General features: G+C 41.1%; 1 protein-coding gene across 1 annotated transcript in view; it reads right to left on the bottom strand.

Moving 5' to 3' along the window:
• atg2a (autophagy related 2A) overlaps positions 1 to 12059 on the bottom strand; it is a 28550-nt gene that overhangs the window by 9814 nt on the left and 6677 nt on the right. The window contains exons 5-23 of the mRNA XM_082556940.1: positions 10920 to 11064; positions 10232 to 10438; positions 10037 to 10136; positions 9362 to 9526; positions 8817 to 8953; positions 8394 to 8472; positions 7408 to 7660; positions 6952 to 7093; positions 6485 to 6583; positions 5404 to 5559; positions 4757 to 5030; positions 4274 to 4346; positions 3655 to 3829; positions 3412 to 3554; positions 2636 to 2757; positions 2292 to 2449; positions 1852 to 1984; positions 1571 to 1755; positions 1408 to 1488 (exon numbers count right to left, since the gene is read on the bottom strand). Coding sequence (XP_082413066.1) covers positions 1408 to 1488; positions 1571 to 1755; positions 1852 to 1984; positions 2292 to 2449; positions 2636 to 2757; positions 3412 to 3554; positions 3655 to 3829; positions 4274 to 4346; positions 4757 to 5030; positions 5404 to 5559; positions 6485 to 6583; positions 6952 to 7093; positions 7408 to 7660; positions 8394 to 8472; positions 8817 to 8953; positions 9362 to 9526; positions 10037 to 10136; positions 10232 to 10438; positions 10920 to 11064 — 2827 coding nt within the window. The remainder of the gene's footprint in view (positions 1 to 1407; positions 1489 to 1570; positions 1756 to 1851; positions 1985 to 2291; positions 2450 to 2635; positions 2758 to 3411; positions 3555 to 3654; positions 3830 to 4273; positions 4347 to 4756; positions 5031 to 5403; positions 5560 to 6484; positions 6584 to 6951; positions 7094 to 7407; positions 7661 to 8393; positions 8473 to 8816; positions 8954 to 9361; positions 9527 to 10036; positions 10137 to 10231; positions 10439 to 10919; positions 11065 to 12059) is intronic.

The raw sequence follows: 12059 nt of genomic DNA, 5'->3' as shown, positions 1-12059 counted from the left end.
TATATGTTAACTGCACAAGATAGTGGCTATAAAATAATAACAGCATCAGTGTTTAGACTGATGGTGCAGAAAATGAAGAAAATGAGGGCTTAATTGTGCTTCCAAAACTAGAGTAAGACAGAGCCTGTGTTTTCCTGGTAGCTATTTTCAGCCATTTTCACACAGATTAGAGAAATGCTGGATGCTGGGAGAACCAGAGTAACTGTGGAAACTCAACACAGCAAAAGAAGCGTCCTGTTGTTGTAAGAGCCAATAAAAGCAAAGAGGGAGAGTGATAGAAGAATAAAACTCTTTCACGATGGAAGGAGCTCTGGGACTATAGCAGAGTCTAAACTGACATTTAGCTGGCATTATTTCTACTCAAGAAAGAAAAACTTGCAGTCTGAGCAGGGAATGTTTTTAGAACTGAAAGCAGTCATTTCTTTATGATAGTGTCCCAGAGGGGAGGGCAGGAGAGAAGGTGTTTACTCCAAGTACTTGGAAAAATGTCTCACTAAAAAAATAAATACAATAATAATGTGTTAGTCTAGTTTCTATTCAGTCCTTTTTAACCAGTTCAAAAAAAAAGAAAAAAGAAATCTGTACAGATTTCTTTTTGTAGAATGTAGAATGCCAAAAACCAGCAGTGTAGGAAGAAAAAGATATTTCCTGAATTGCAAAACAGCAAATCTGACATTTTTTCTCTATGACAGCTGAAATTTCTAATCCAAATACTTCAAAATTGAATAGCAAAAACATCCATTCATTTTCTTAACGAAATGTCCAATTCAGGATTCAGGGTTGCAGCAGTGCTGGAGCCTGTCCTGCTGTCAAAGGGGTGAGATGCAGGTAGACCCTGGTCAGGTCGCCAGTCCATGGCAGGGCTAACCCAGAGAACAAGAAGACAAATTCATGCTCATTTTCACACCTGTTGCCATTTTAGAATCACCAATTAGCCTCACATGCATGTCTTTGGACTGCAAAAGGAAGCCGCACGACCTGGAGAGAACTTATTAAGGCATGCAGAGAGCATGGAAACTCCACACAAAAAGCCTACAGAAGCTTGTTTCCCCCCACAGAAAAATATATATTTTTTGCCATCCGCAAGTCAAAATTCTGACTTCCTCAGAAGTTTTTTTTTAAACATTTTAGTTTGATTTAGACAGAAAAAGATAGACAGGAAAGAGACTGGGAGGGGTAACAACACATAAAGAGCCGCAGCAAAGGCTGCTGCATGGATATGGGATATGGTCGCCTGCTTAACCAGTGAGCTAGCTCTCTAGATTTCAAATTCAGCAAAATGCTATTTTGTTTTCAGTGGCTTCCATATCAGCTAGCTGGTGGATTCAGACTGAGGACCTTTTTGCTGTTAGGAGACAAACCATTGCACCGCTGTGCCTCTTTAGCGCGATTCATTCAGCTTCTTACCTGCTCGTGCCAACTGTGGTTAGTCTGCGTCATGTAATGTCGCATGGTGGCACCTTGAAGGCGAAAGGCAACGAGGAACTCCTGTGAAGAGAACAAGAAATAAAAAACCAAAACAACAACAATAACAATCATCATCATCACTATCAGGTATATGAGGACATGCCTTGACATTTCTCTGAGGGTCCAGTGTGATTTTGATGGCTGTGGATAACATCTGCACCTCTCCCTCCCTGCCGCTCACACTGCTCACTCCCACCTCTGTGGGGTAGATGGTGAGGTCCAGGTGCTTTGGGGGCATGAAGCTGGGCATTTCCAACCGCTGCGGGATGGGGGTGTCCTTCAAGACAGCTGTGTTTGTGTGGCATATGAAAAAGTTAACTGCATACTTAGTGCATAACACACACCATGCTGAAACTAAATGTCTTTAAATAACACAATGCGCACCTCGATGGTAGAGCTCCACTCGTCTGCTCTCCAGACACAGGAAACTGAGATTGGGGTCATTTTGGTGCTGCGCTACACTGAATATCTTCCCCCCTTCCAGATCAAGCACGAGCTCTCCGTGACTCTGGTCCTCCTGAATCAATAACATCAGTGTCAGCAGAACAATACATGACGGATACACAGTTAACAATGGAAAAGCATTTTACGCATCTTCATGATAATAGTAACTATGAATAGATTTCGATAAATACATTCATTAACATGTGGTTGGATATCTGATTACAACTACTTTATAGTCATTAAATCTTCATCTCCTGACTTGAAAGGCTAAAAATAAGAAGTTCCAACACATTGTAGTTTAAGAGAAACAATCTTGGAAGGTTTTAATAATTAGTATCTGATGCAGTTAAAATCCACAAAATTCACTGTCTTCTGGCCACCTTCTTGTCTGTCCTGGCTTGGAGGCGACCCTTCCCGATAATCACAGTGAGGGAGAGAAGGCTCAGATTGTGGTTGGGACAAGGAGCCATCGGATGCGACTTTCCAGATGATTCACTGGCCAAGTAGTACTGACACTCGTCCTCTTCTGAGTCAGAGTCTACAGCAGAGAGAGAGCATGAGAGAAGACGAAGGAAAAAACATTTTGTCTGTTTAATTTTAGTCATCAGTGAAGGAAAAATTCTCCAAACATAATAAAATACTTAATATAAGATGACCTGAGAGGTTATTATGTCTAATAAATCTACAATATGTTCAAGTTTTCCATCAAATGAGCCAAACTTACCCAGTCTAAAGGCCGACTTGCAGAGCTGGAACTCGTCCTGGTGATGGCGACTGTGGTCGGGGCTGTGGGCTGAGGGGGGAGGAGGCGGGGGAGGCTCCCACATCAACAGATCATTATTGATCCTTGTGGACAGAGGGACGGGTGAGGGGAAATTACTTTTAGTTCTGAGGCAGGATTTAAGACCAAAATAAGGATGAAAATAGGAACAAAGCTGGAAGAGGTATTAATATAACGAGCAAAGTCCGTTTGACACGAGCACCTCAAAGACGGAGAATTGCGTTAACAGTACAGCTCCGAGACGCTCAGAGGGAAATGAAGGAGCTCGTTCTGGGTTATGTGGTGGAAGAAATACTAGCAGTATGAACTCGCTACACAATCAGCTAAAGTCAGTACACTCGGGCTGGACTCCCTCTGCACATATAACCAGCGCTCATGAGCAAACTGTAGGAGCAAGTTTATCTCTGGTGATGCAAAACTTTAATGAGTTACGTTCATCTATAAGTAATGATGCAACATAATCTTTATCAGCAGTAATATGTTATGTATTAAGTTACTTTTAAATGTATCCAGCACTGGACACTATTAACACCTAAAGCCAGCAGAATCTTTTGTGTGTCAAGACAGGTAGAGTGCATCTGTAAGACTTTATAAGAGTCGTTTGTATTTTGAATATTAAACTTAAGAGTTTAAAAAAGTAGAGTCCATATTTTTTAAGGACACCTGGATTATTCTAAACTGGGAGGGCAAGCAGTGGTCTTGTGATACTTTTTACATACCTGTTATAGATGCTCTGGAAGGCCTGTTTGCTGGGGAGCAGGATATAAGCTAGTGGCATGCTGATGTCCACAGCACACTGACACTGAGCGACACACTGCTCCTGAAACTGACGCATCTCCTCTGGGTCGGCTGGAATCACCATCTAAAACACACAGGGAGGAGAGGTGAGGCGAGGAGGAACATGGATGGCTGAGATGGTTTATAAACTGGGATGTGTCATGTTTTTGTGTGTGTCAGCACACCTCCTCAGTCTCAAACATGGTGCGGTTGGAGGAAAAAGGAGAGCTCGTTTTGTCGTTGAATTCACAGTGACTTTCAAAGAAGGCGGCACCAAGATCCCTGATGAGGCCCGGGTTCATGCCACTCAGACCAGCTGCTGGGCCCTGAGCCTCACCTCCACGCACACGCACTGATATCCTGTTCACAAAGACGTGAGGAAAGCTGACTATGAGTGATGAGAAAGAATAATGAAGAAAATCAGCTTTGCCTTCAGTTGTCTCACGAGTGTTGCTACTCCTCATGGTACTGAAAGAACCAGACTCCTGAACAGTGAAGTTAAAATTAAAACATGTAGTTCAGCATCTCAAATTTCGTGAATTACACATATTGTCTTTTGGCTTCTGTATCTGAAAAAAAGGGCTGGTGAATATTTGAAGAGAAGACAATTTGGTCACAGCCTCAAAAGGAGGAAATGCTAATTCAGTTTATTAAAGATCTTGACATTTTTATTATATTTTATAATCTTCCCATAGCTGAAAACACATTTATTGTGTTCTTCTGATGGTCTTCTTGAGCATCATAAGATGGAGTCTGTGACTCCTTTTATGAATCACTGATCCACTGATGATCAGAAGGACTAACCTGGGCAGAGTGTCCCGGTTCTTCCTCACTCTGATACAAGGGAAAGAGCCTCCCTCCCAGCCCTCATATGACCCTGGTGAGACACAAGACATTGGGAAATTAAACTGAGTTCTAAATATCAGACTAAAGGAATTATTAACTAAACTATAATCTTAGAAACCAAGCCGGTAAAAACACAACTTGGATGGGTACATCAATATAAAACGCCAGATATGAAAATGTCTGCATTCATTATAAAAGACACTTGTATATAACATAACTTTATGTACAGAAAGACACGGGTCTCTTTTTTTTAATATAGCGCTAATTTAAAATTAAAGTTACAGTTTATTGTTTCCAGAAGTCCCTAATAACTAAATTTAACACTAAAAGTACATCGGACTGTCTTTGCTAAACAGTGGTCAGTAATCTAGTCATCTAGCTTTGGTTCCTCCTGTCATGAATCTTCACTGAGAGGTAACAACTACTTGTGTGTGTTCCCACCGTGCAGGTCGGTGAAGGAGGCCTCCAGCAGCTGGGTGAGGCAGGGGGCCCACGGCTGTCCCGGTGTAGTCTGCTCACTTTGCAGGTCTGGGGCCTCCTGGTGCTTCAGCTCAAACTCTGTCATCTCCAACACCAAGGTTTCCTGCCGCACCGCCCTCTGAGTTGGAGGCCGACGCTTTGGGAGGGGCTGCAGATCAGGTATGGGGAAACGAAGTCTGAGGACGGCGTGAGGCGACAGGAGGGTGAAGGAGGAGCTGAGCTCGGTGCTGTGAGTCTAAGAGGACAGTAGGAGGAAAAACATGTGAACATGGATTTTAGGAAGCATTTCAACCATAGAGCTTCAGAAAGTAAAAAGTTATGACTCTGAACAAAGCTGCTAATGTTATGTTTTATCTGAATGCTTTTCTGCTCACAGTCTTTTGGAGGCTGAGCCTCAGTGGCTTGTATTACCAACATATTACTATAATTATAAACTCTATAGCCTTTAATGATGTCAAGATTAAGTATCCCCTCAGATCCAGTAACCATGAGGGATTTTTTTAACAGCAGGTCTCTCTGTATGGTCTGGACCTAAGACACGATACACAGTTCGTACTCTCTGGGTGACCTCATTTATTTTTTTCACAGAATAAATCTATTCCACTGACCTGTACGAGTCCTGGTCCAGGCGTCTGATTGGGACAGTAGCTGAAGGCTTTGCTGAGGCTCTCCAGGCGGCTGAGGATGTCCAAATCCAGTTCGGCACTAAGCTCAGCCAGCTCCACTCGCACAACGCTGCTCCGCCGCAACACCTGCTGCTTTCCCTGCAGAAACACATGAACACACAACAGGTTAAAGAAAAAAGAAATTGTTGCTATTCTCACATCAGTTTTTGACATAATGTTTGGTTGATTACGCATGTTTATGTTTGAATAGCTAAAGTAAACTGTAAGGCTTTTAGCGGTCAATCCTTCTGAAGAGCTTCACAAAAATCTGCATATATAAATACTGGAATTGTTACAGTACAGATTTTTCAGGATACAGCTATTAAATATTAAAAAAATTTCTTGAACTTTTGAATATTTTAAGACATAAAAAGTTAAAGGGTAAAGTTTTGTTTTGTCACAAATATCTAATTTTATTTAATATGACATGGAAAAAAAAAAAAAGAGGGAAAATCTTTCTTAATAAAACTGTAAGAAACGCATACTTAATGCTTTTCTTTTTAAGCTATCAAAATGTCCTTCCTGGAGTTCACATTTTCATGCAACTGCTTCTTGTCCCGTGTATGATCTCCATTGCAAACACTAATTTCGGCTATGACTCTGAGTCAAACCTATACTGTTTTAACCTCAGCTGGCATTGGGAAAAATACATAGAAATCATTTTGGTGCCAATCTCTAACCATAAATATAACTTATATTTGTTTACAGTAAAACTCATTACGGAACCATTAAACCATTTCTGAAAATATTTCTGAGCACACTGTGGTTTGGTAATTAAAAGGTGAATTGCACTTTATTATCAGAAGATATACTTTTAACTTTTACTTTACCTGATACACTGCTTTTAAAATGTATATTTTGTAAACGATGATGGGTGAACAGAACAGGAAGTCTTGAACTGAATAACCACCATCAGGGTATCCTGGCTCCAATGTGAACCCAGAATAATTTGCAATTTGAGAGGCTAAGTCAGCGGACTACTCGATGGCTAAAAAGACTGGGCCGTGTGTTTAGAAACGCTTACCTTACGCAGGCGTTTTTCAGTGAGGCTGTAGTGTAACTGGGCACACGGTCTGGCTGCAGCTCCAACTGTGAACAGACCAGCTTTCTGGAACTGAAGCAGCTGAAAAGAGAAACCCACAGGAGAGTTAAGACTGGATTTGTAGTTTTTCCCTTGGGGTGGTAAAGAAGCAACAAACGTACCACTTCCAGACAATAGGGAAAGGTCATCTTAAATGTGAAATTCTTATCTGACACTTTCAACTCTAATTTAAGTCACTTTTCCTTTATTTTACAATAACTTTAGTCTGAACAGCCATTTCTCAAAACCTTAAATATTGATGTTTGTTAAGTATTTGGATGCTCTTATGAAATAACTTACTCTGGACTGTGCAAACACTGACTTTAATGTGAATGCTTCACAAAATTAAATTCTTAGCACGGACACAAGTTTGTTTAAAAGCTTGACAGACTGACAGAGAGATGATCTACCTCACAGTACTCCGGCTTTCCGTCCTCCCAGAGGCACTCTAACATCTCCAGTCTGCTGAAGGAAAGGTCAGAGGTCACAGCCCTGTTTTGGCGTCTCCCACTCCGCATCTCACAGGCGACCTGCACCGCTGCTCCTGTTAATCTGCAGTGAGAACGATAAAGAGAAACAAACTCTTGGTCTCAGTGGGAAAACTTGACCAACTGTGTGTGAATGCAATTTGAGAGAGAGGACGGAAGCAGGACCAACAAAAAGTCGGAAAGAAGGAGAAAAAAAACCCTCCCAAAACATCTGCATCCTCCTCAATACCTACAGACTAACTTCATTAATGTTTGTAGTACTTAAGAAATATATAACTACCATCTAATGATCAATCACAAGCACCTGGTTATGAAAGTGTATTTTTCGTTGTCCTTCCATACAAAACCACAATAAAGACAATGTGTGCATTTTTTAACCTGAGATTTGAGCGTGGGCAGGCTTTGGCGAATCCGCCTCTCAGTTGATGGAAGTCTCTTTCACTGAACATGCTGTCCTTGAAGGCGGTCAGCTCCTTGAAAAACACCTTAGACACCTGAGCCAATGACGAGGCTCCGTCAGCACTGGAGGGTTGTGGATCCTCCTGCAGAAGGGTTAGAGTGAGTCCGCCAAGGGTCAGTCGCAGCAACGCGTCAGGCTTCAGCTGCTCTGCCTGGCCGCTGTGTGATCGTCCTGCAAAGATGAGAGTTCAGCATAGAGACAAAGCATGGCCAGGCTTTCTTGCTTAATATAAGGTTATAAGTAAATTTAATTTGCTTTACATTTAGTTGTCATAGTGTTAAGGCACTGCTTCTATTACTAAGTGTAATCATGACACTTGTTATATTAGACCTCCTGATTCTTCTATAGGCACAAATGCCAGGACTCCCTTATTTTAACACCATCTTCTGGCACCCTTCTCTTTTGCTGTTTCTCCCAGAAAAGTCCAGCAACTTTCTTAAAAATCTAACTTTTTTAATGTGTACATATATATATCAGACATGCAAGCTTTTTGTGGTCATCTAAAGTTGCAAGACTGCCCATTAAACACAGCCTACATGCAAACTTGTCAACCCAATTCAGGGTGTATGTCTGCAGGTAGACCAATTAGATGCTCCCTGACTTAGTTATTTTTACTTCACCACTTCAGCTCCTTTTATAGCAAAGGCAAAATGAAGAGTAAGACTTGAAAATACTGAAAAATCAATAACTTTGTGGCTTTTGTGAAGCTGAAAAGATTCGAGCTTCCTGAATTAATAGCAGCACATTTTTTCTGAAGTATTCAGGTAGAGCGTGAGCTTCAACCAAACTGTTCAGTCCTCTGGCCGGACAATGTACAACTGTGTACTTTCACCAAAATCATTTTACACATATCCCACCCGTCCCTCTTCCCAACATAAACCCATTACTTAGCACTCCACATTACCTCTACTGCGGCCGCTGGCCTGGGGTAGACTAGATAGACAGCCAGCAACAGGATATCTCCTGGGACAATTCATGACGCCCTGGCAGGAAAAGTCAAAGTGAGAACAAGATTTACAAATTCCTGTTTAATGCATGCTATTCTTCAACATACATAACTTTGTGCTTGCAATTGGTGCTAAAACACATTTTTGCATTTGTTAACAACTGTGAAACGCCCAAAATAAAATAAATGAAATAATTGTTTAAAAAATAAAATAAAATAAAAAAATCATACTAGATATTTTTATACTTTTCATGGCATGAGCACACAATACAAATACAGATCAACCAGAAATTTATTCTGACAGTTTTTGGACCTTAGAACAATCAGGCATCTGTTAGAAATTTAAATATGCGCGCGCACGCACACACACACACTGTGTACCTGTGCAGACAGCGGCTGTGCGAAGCTGGCTAGACTGTGTGTGGAAGACTCCATGTCGCTGTCTGACAGCTCACTGCCGGAGCGGACAGATGTCACACTGCTCGTCATCCCAGCAGGACCCATAGAGTAAAACATTTCTGCAGGAAGACACATACAGACACACCGAGTGATTAATTACTGAAATGTAAACAAACACTTCTTCACGTCATGTTCCTGTAAGAAAAGGAGCAGCAGTTTTACACACCTTCAGGAATAGGACATAAAATTAAAATACCAGACTACTCTCTGTGGCTCACACAATCAAACACCAGACTGGTGTCCTGTATCTTTTTTAAATGACACTATCAAAGGAAACTGTGTATTAATTGCGAGCTAAGATATTGGGAACAAACACCATTTACTATCCCAAAATAAATCAACTCATGCTTCACAATTTACTTGGCTTTTTCTTTTTAATTAAATATGCAGATTCTTAACAGTCCTCCTGATGTTAGGATGCATTTGAAGCAGACACAGTATAAGAGGTCTTGTACTGATCCGTGTACCTCCATTCTCCATGCCGGTGACAAACGACTCGAGGTCAGGCTCAGTTTCCCACTCATCGTCTCTGGGACTGGAGCCGAGCTGCTTACCGAGGTCTTCCTCAATCATTCGCATGTCATCCGAGTCTAACGGACGACTGTGCACTCTGCCGCACTTGGTCTCTGGCTCTGGGTAATAGAGGAGCGAATATCTGATTAAAATGGTTCAAAAGAAAACAGACCATGTGTATAACCTCACATTTAGGAGGTGTTTAAAAATATCTGTGACATTATTGTTTAGCTCCAGGCTGCAGCAGGAGAAGCCAGACTAGTGTAGGTGTTTAAGGACAGAGACGTTATCACATTATGGGGCTGTACAATGTACTGCTTGAATTTGTGAGCCCGTACTACTTTATGGATCATACATTTCAGGTGCAATATTATGAGCGAGGGCAATACTTTTTAACCTACATGACCATAAAGGGGAAACAGAGAAAACTTTAATTTTAAAATCATTTATTTATGTTACTATACCCCCAATTACCTAACTATGCTTCAACCAGTCTTCTGCTTTCACCTAGAGTCAGCTGACAAAAATGGCATTCTTTAACTTATAAAGGTACAGACTATTTTAGGTCATGGCATAATCATAAAACTGGCCATGAATTAGTTTATATCACACTGCCCGTTTTTCTGTACCAGTGTCTATACAGAGGGCTGCCAGCAGGTCTGTCAGATGGGTTATTTGATCAGGAGACAGCAGCATGTGGACACAGCCCACTTTCCCATCCAACTCCAGCTAAGAATCGGAGAGAAAGAAAAGAGAGAGAAGTCAGCCTGAGACAGTAGTTGTGTTTTTGCATTTCTTGGTGTGCATGAGAGAGCTTCGTGCACCTTTGGTCCGGGCAGCATGTCGTTTTGTTTGATCTTGACGGTGGTCTCAATGAAACCGGAGGAGCTTCCTATAAGGAGCGGCTGAGATAGAGGGGCAACTTGTGGCTTGGCCTTCTCCTCTTCCTCCTCCTTCTTATCATCGTCGCCTTCACCTTCCTCTCCCTCACTAGCCATGGCTGAATCTGTGTGTTCCTCCTCAGGAGTACCCTGTCAAATGAAGACAGAGATGAAAGTCAGGAACATTTTCTTCTTCACACAATGCCACTTGTAAATTATAATTCAGTTCTAAAGAAAAAGCAGATCCACACCACTTTGTCCTCCCTAGGTATCACATACCATTATTATGGAAGTTGTACTTTAATACATTATTTTCTGACAACACTTCACATAAGAAAAGACAAATCATCCTGTTTGTAAAGCTGTGAAGTCAGACATTTTTAAAAAGCTGCAGACTTTCTCCAGTCAGATTGTCTGAACTGATCTTATAGTCTCAGTTTAAACATCAGCAGATCATGTCTGTGTCATATCTGCAACGTGTCCCCAAAGCTGTCCACATTTGTTAGTCTGATTACTTGTATTCCAAATGAAAACTAAAAATGTTGCAAAAAAAAAAAATCTAAAGGTAAAAGAAATAAAGAAAATAAAATAGAAAAGATACAGAAATCTGAGGCAGCGTGGTCTCCATCACCTGTACTATGCCATTGCTATCATAGAACAGCTGAACAGCGCTCAGCTGGAGGATCTTGTGCAGGAAGGCGGGTGGCTGGTGGATGTCGACAGGCACGGCAGTCTGGCTGGCTGGATCGCGCACTGCCTCGTCGAAATACTCCAGCCTGGAACAACATGGCAAAATCAGAAATGTACACCATTTATTGCTAACAGCAAATTTAAGTGAGAAGAAAATAACGGTGGAAACAGAGGAAGACATTACACCTGCAAACTGGTTTCAATGTGACAAAACACCAGTCGTGTAATTAATGATATGCTGATAACCAACGTAATATTCTGACCAGAAATACACACTTACACGATCAGTGCCTTCAGCACCAGGACAGCTGAAGCAGAAGCTCCTGTTTAACAAACACTGCATGTGTAACATGCCTCACTTGACCTGAATCAGTTCTGCCCTTGTGGCCTCTGATCACAGATCAGCAAAACTCAACCTGTGCAGCTTTGTCAATATGCCAGGACAACAGAGAGTCATCAGTCTCACAGCAAAATGCCAATAACGTCATGACATATGAGGGACACAGAAAGACGTGTGCAGGGCATTGAGGTTTAAAAAAAATGAGCATACTGTAATCCAAGTCTATTTAAAGTAATCTTTACCTTCCTTTTCAGATAATAACTTGCGATTGTCAAAAAAATATTAGCAACTATAGTTTAAATAATTTAAAAAGTATCCTGATGCATTCTCAATCATCCAGGAAAGTAAATCTCCAAAAGTTGAATCTATTCATCTGGACGTAGCGTTGTCGAGACTGAAGAAGTCACTTGGATGAGTGACGAAACGTTTCTCCCACAAAAACGCTACGTCCAGATGAACAGATTCAACTTTTGGAAATTTAAAAAGTACTGTGATTTATCCCATTTAAAGTCCAGCCAGCCTAAAAGTAGCCTGAGAGCTAAAAACACTTTCTTGATTATGACAACTTACATCCTCTCCTGTCTTCTTAGGCTTGGATTAAGGATTTTTAAAAGTTATAAGATCTATCTGAAAATAAAAAATTGGGGGTCATTTGTAATAATAAAACAGAAAGAGTATTTTATGCTTTAAACTAGGTTTAGTGCATTTTATTTAACCATGCTTGACTACTGCAGTTGGAAA

This window comes from Aulonocara stuartgranti, assembly GCF_965226115.1.
Source record: "Aulonocara stuartgranti genome assembly, chromosome: 2".
In the NCBI taxonomy this organism is placed as follows: Eukaryota; Metazoa; Chordata; class Actinopteri; order Cichliformes; family Cichlidae; genus Aulonocara; species Aulonocara stuartgranti.
The sequence above is the reverse complement of the archived record's forward strand: the minus strand, read 5'-3'. Positions and strand labels throughout refer to the sequence as shown.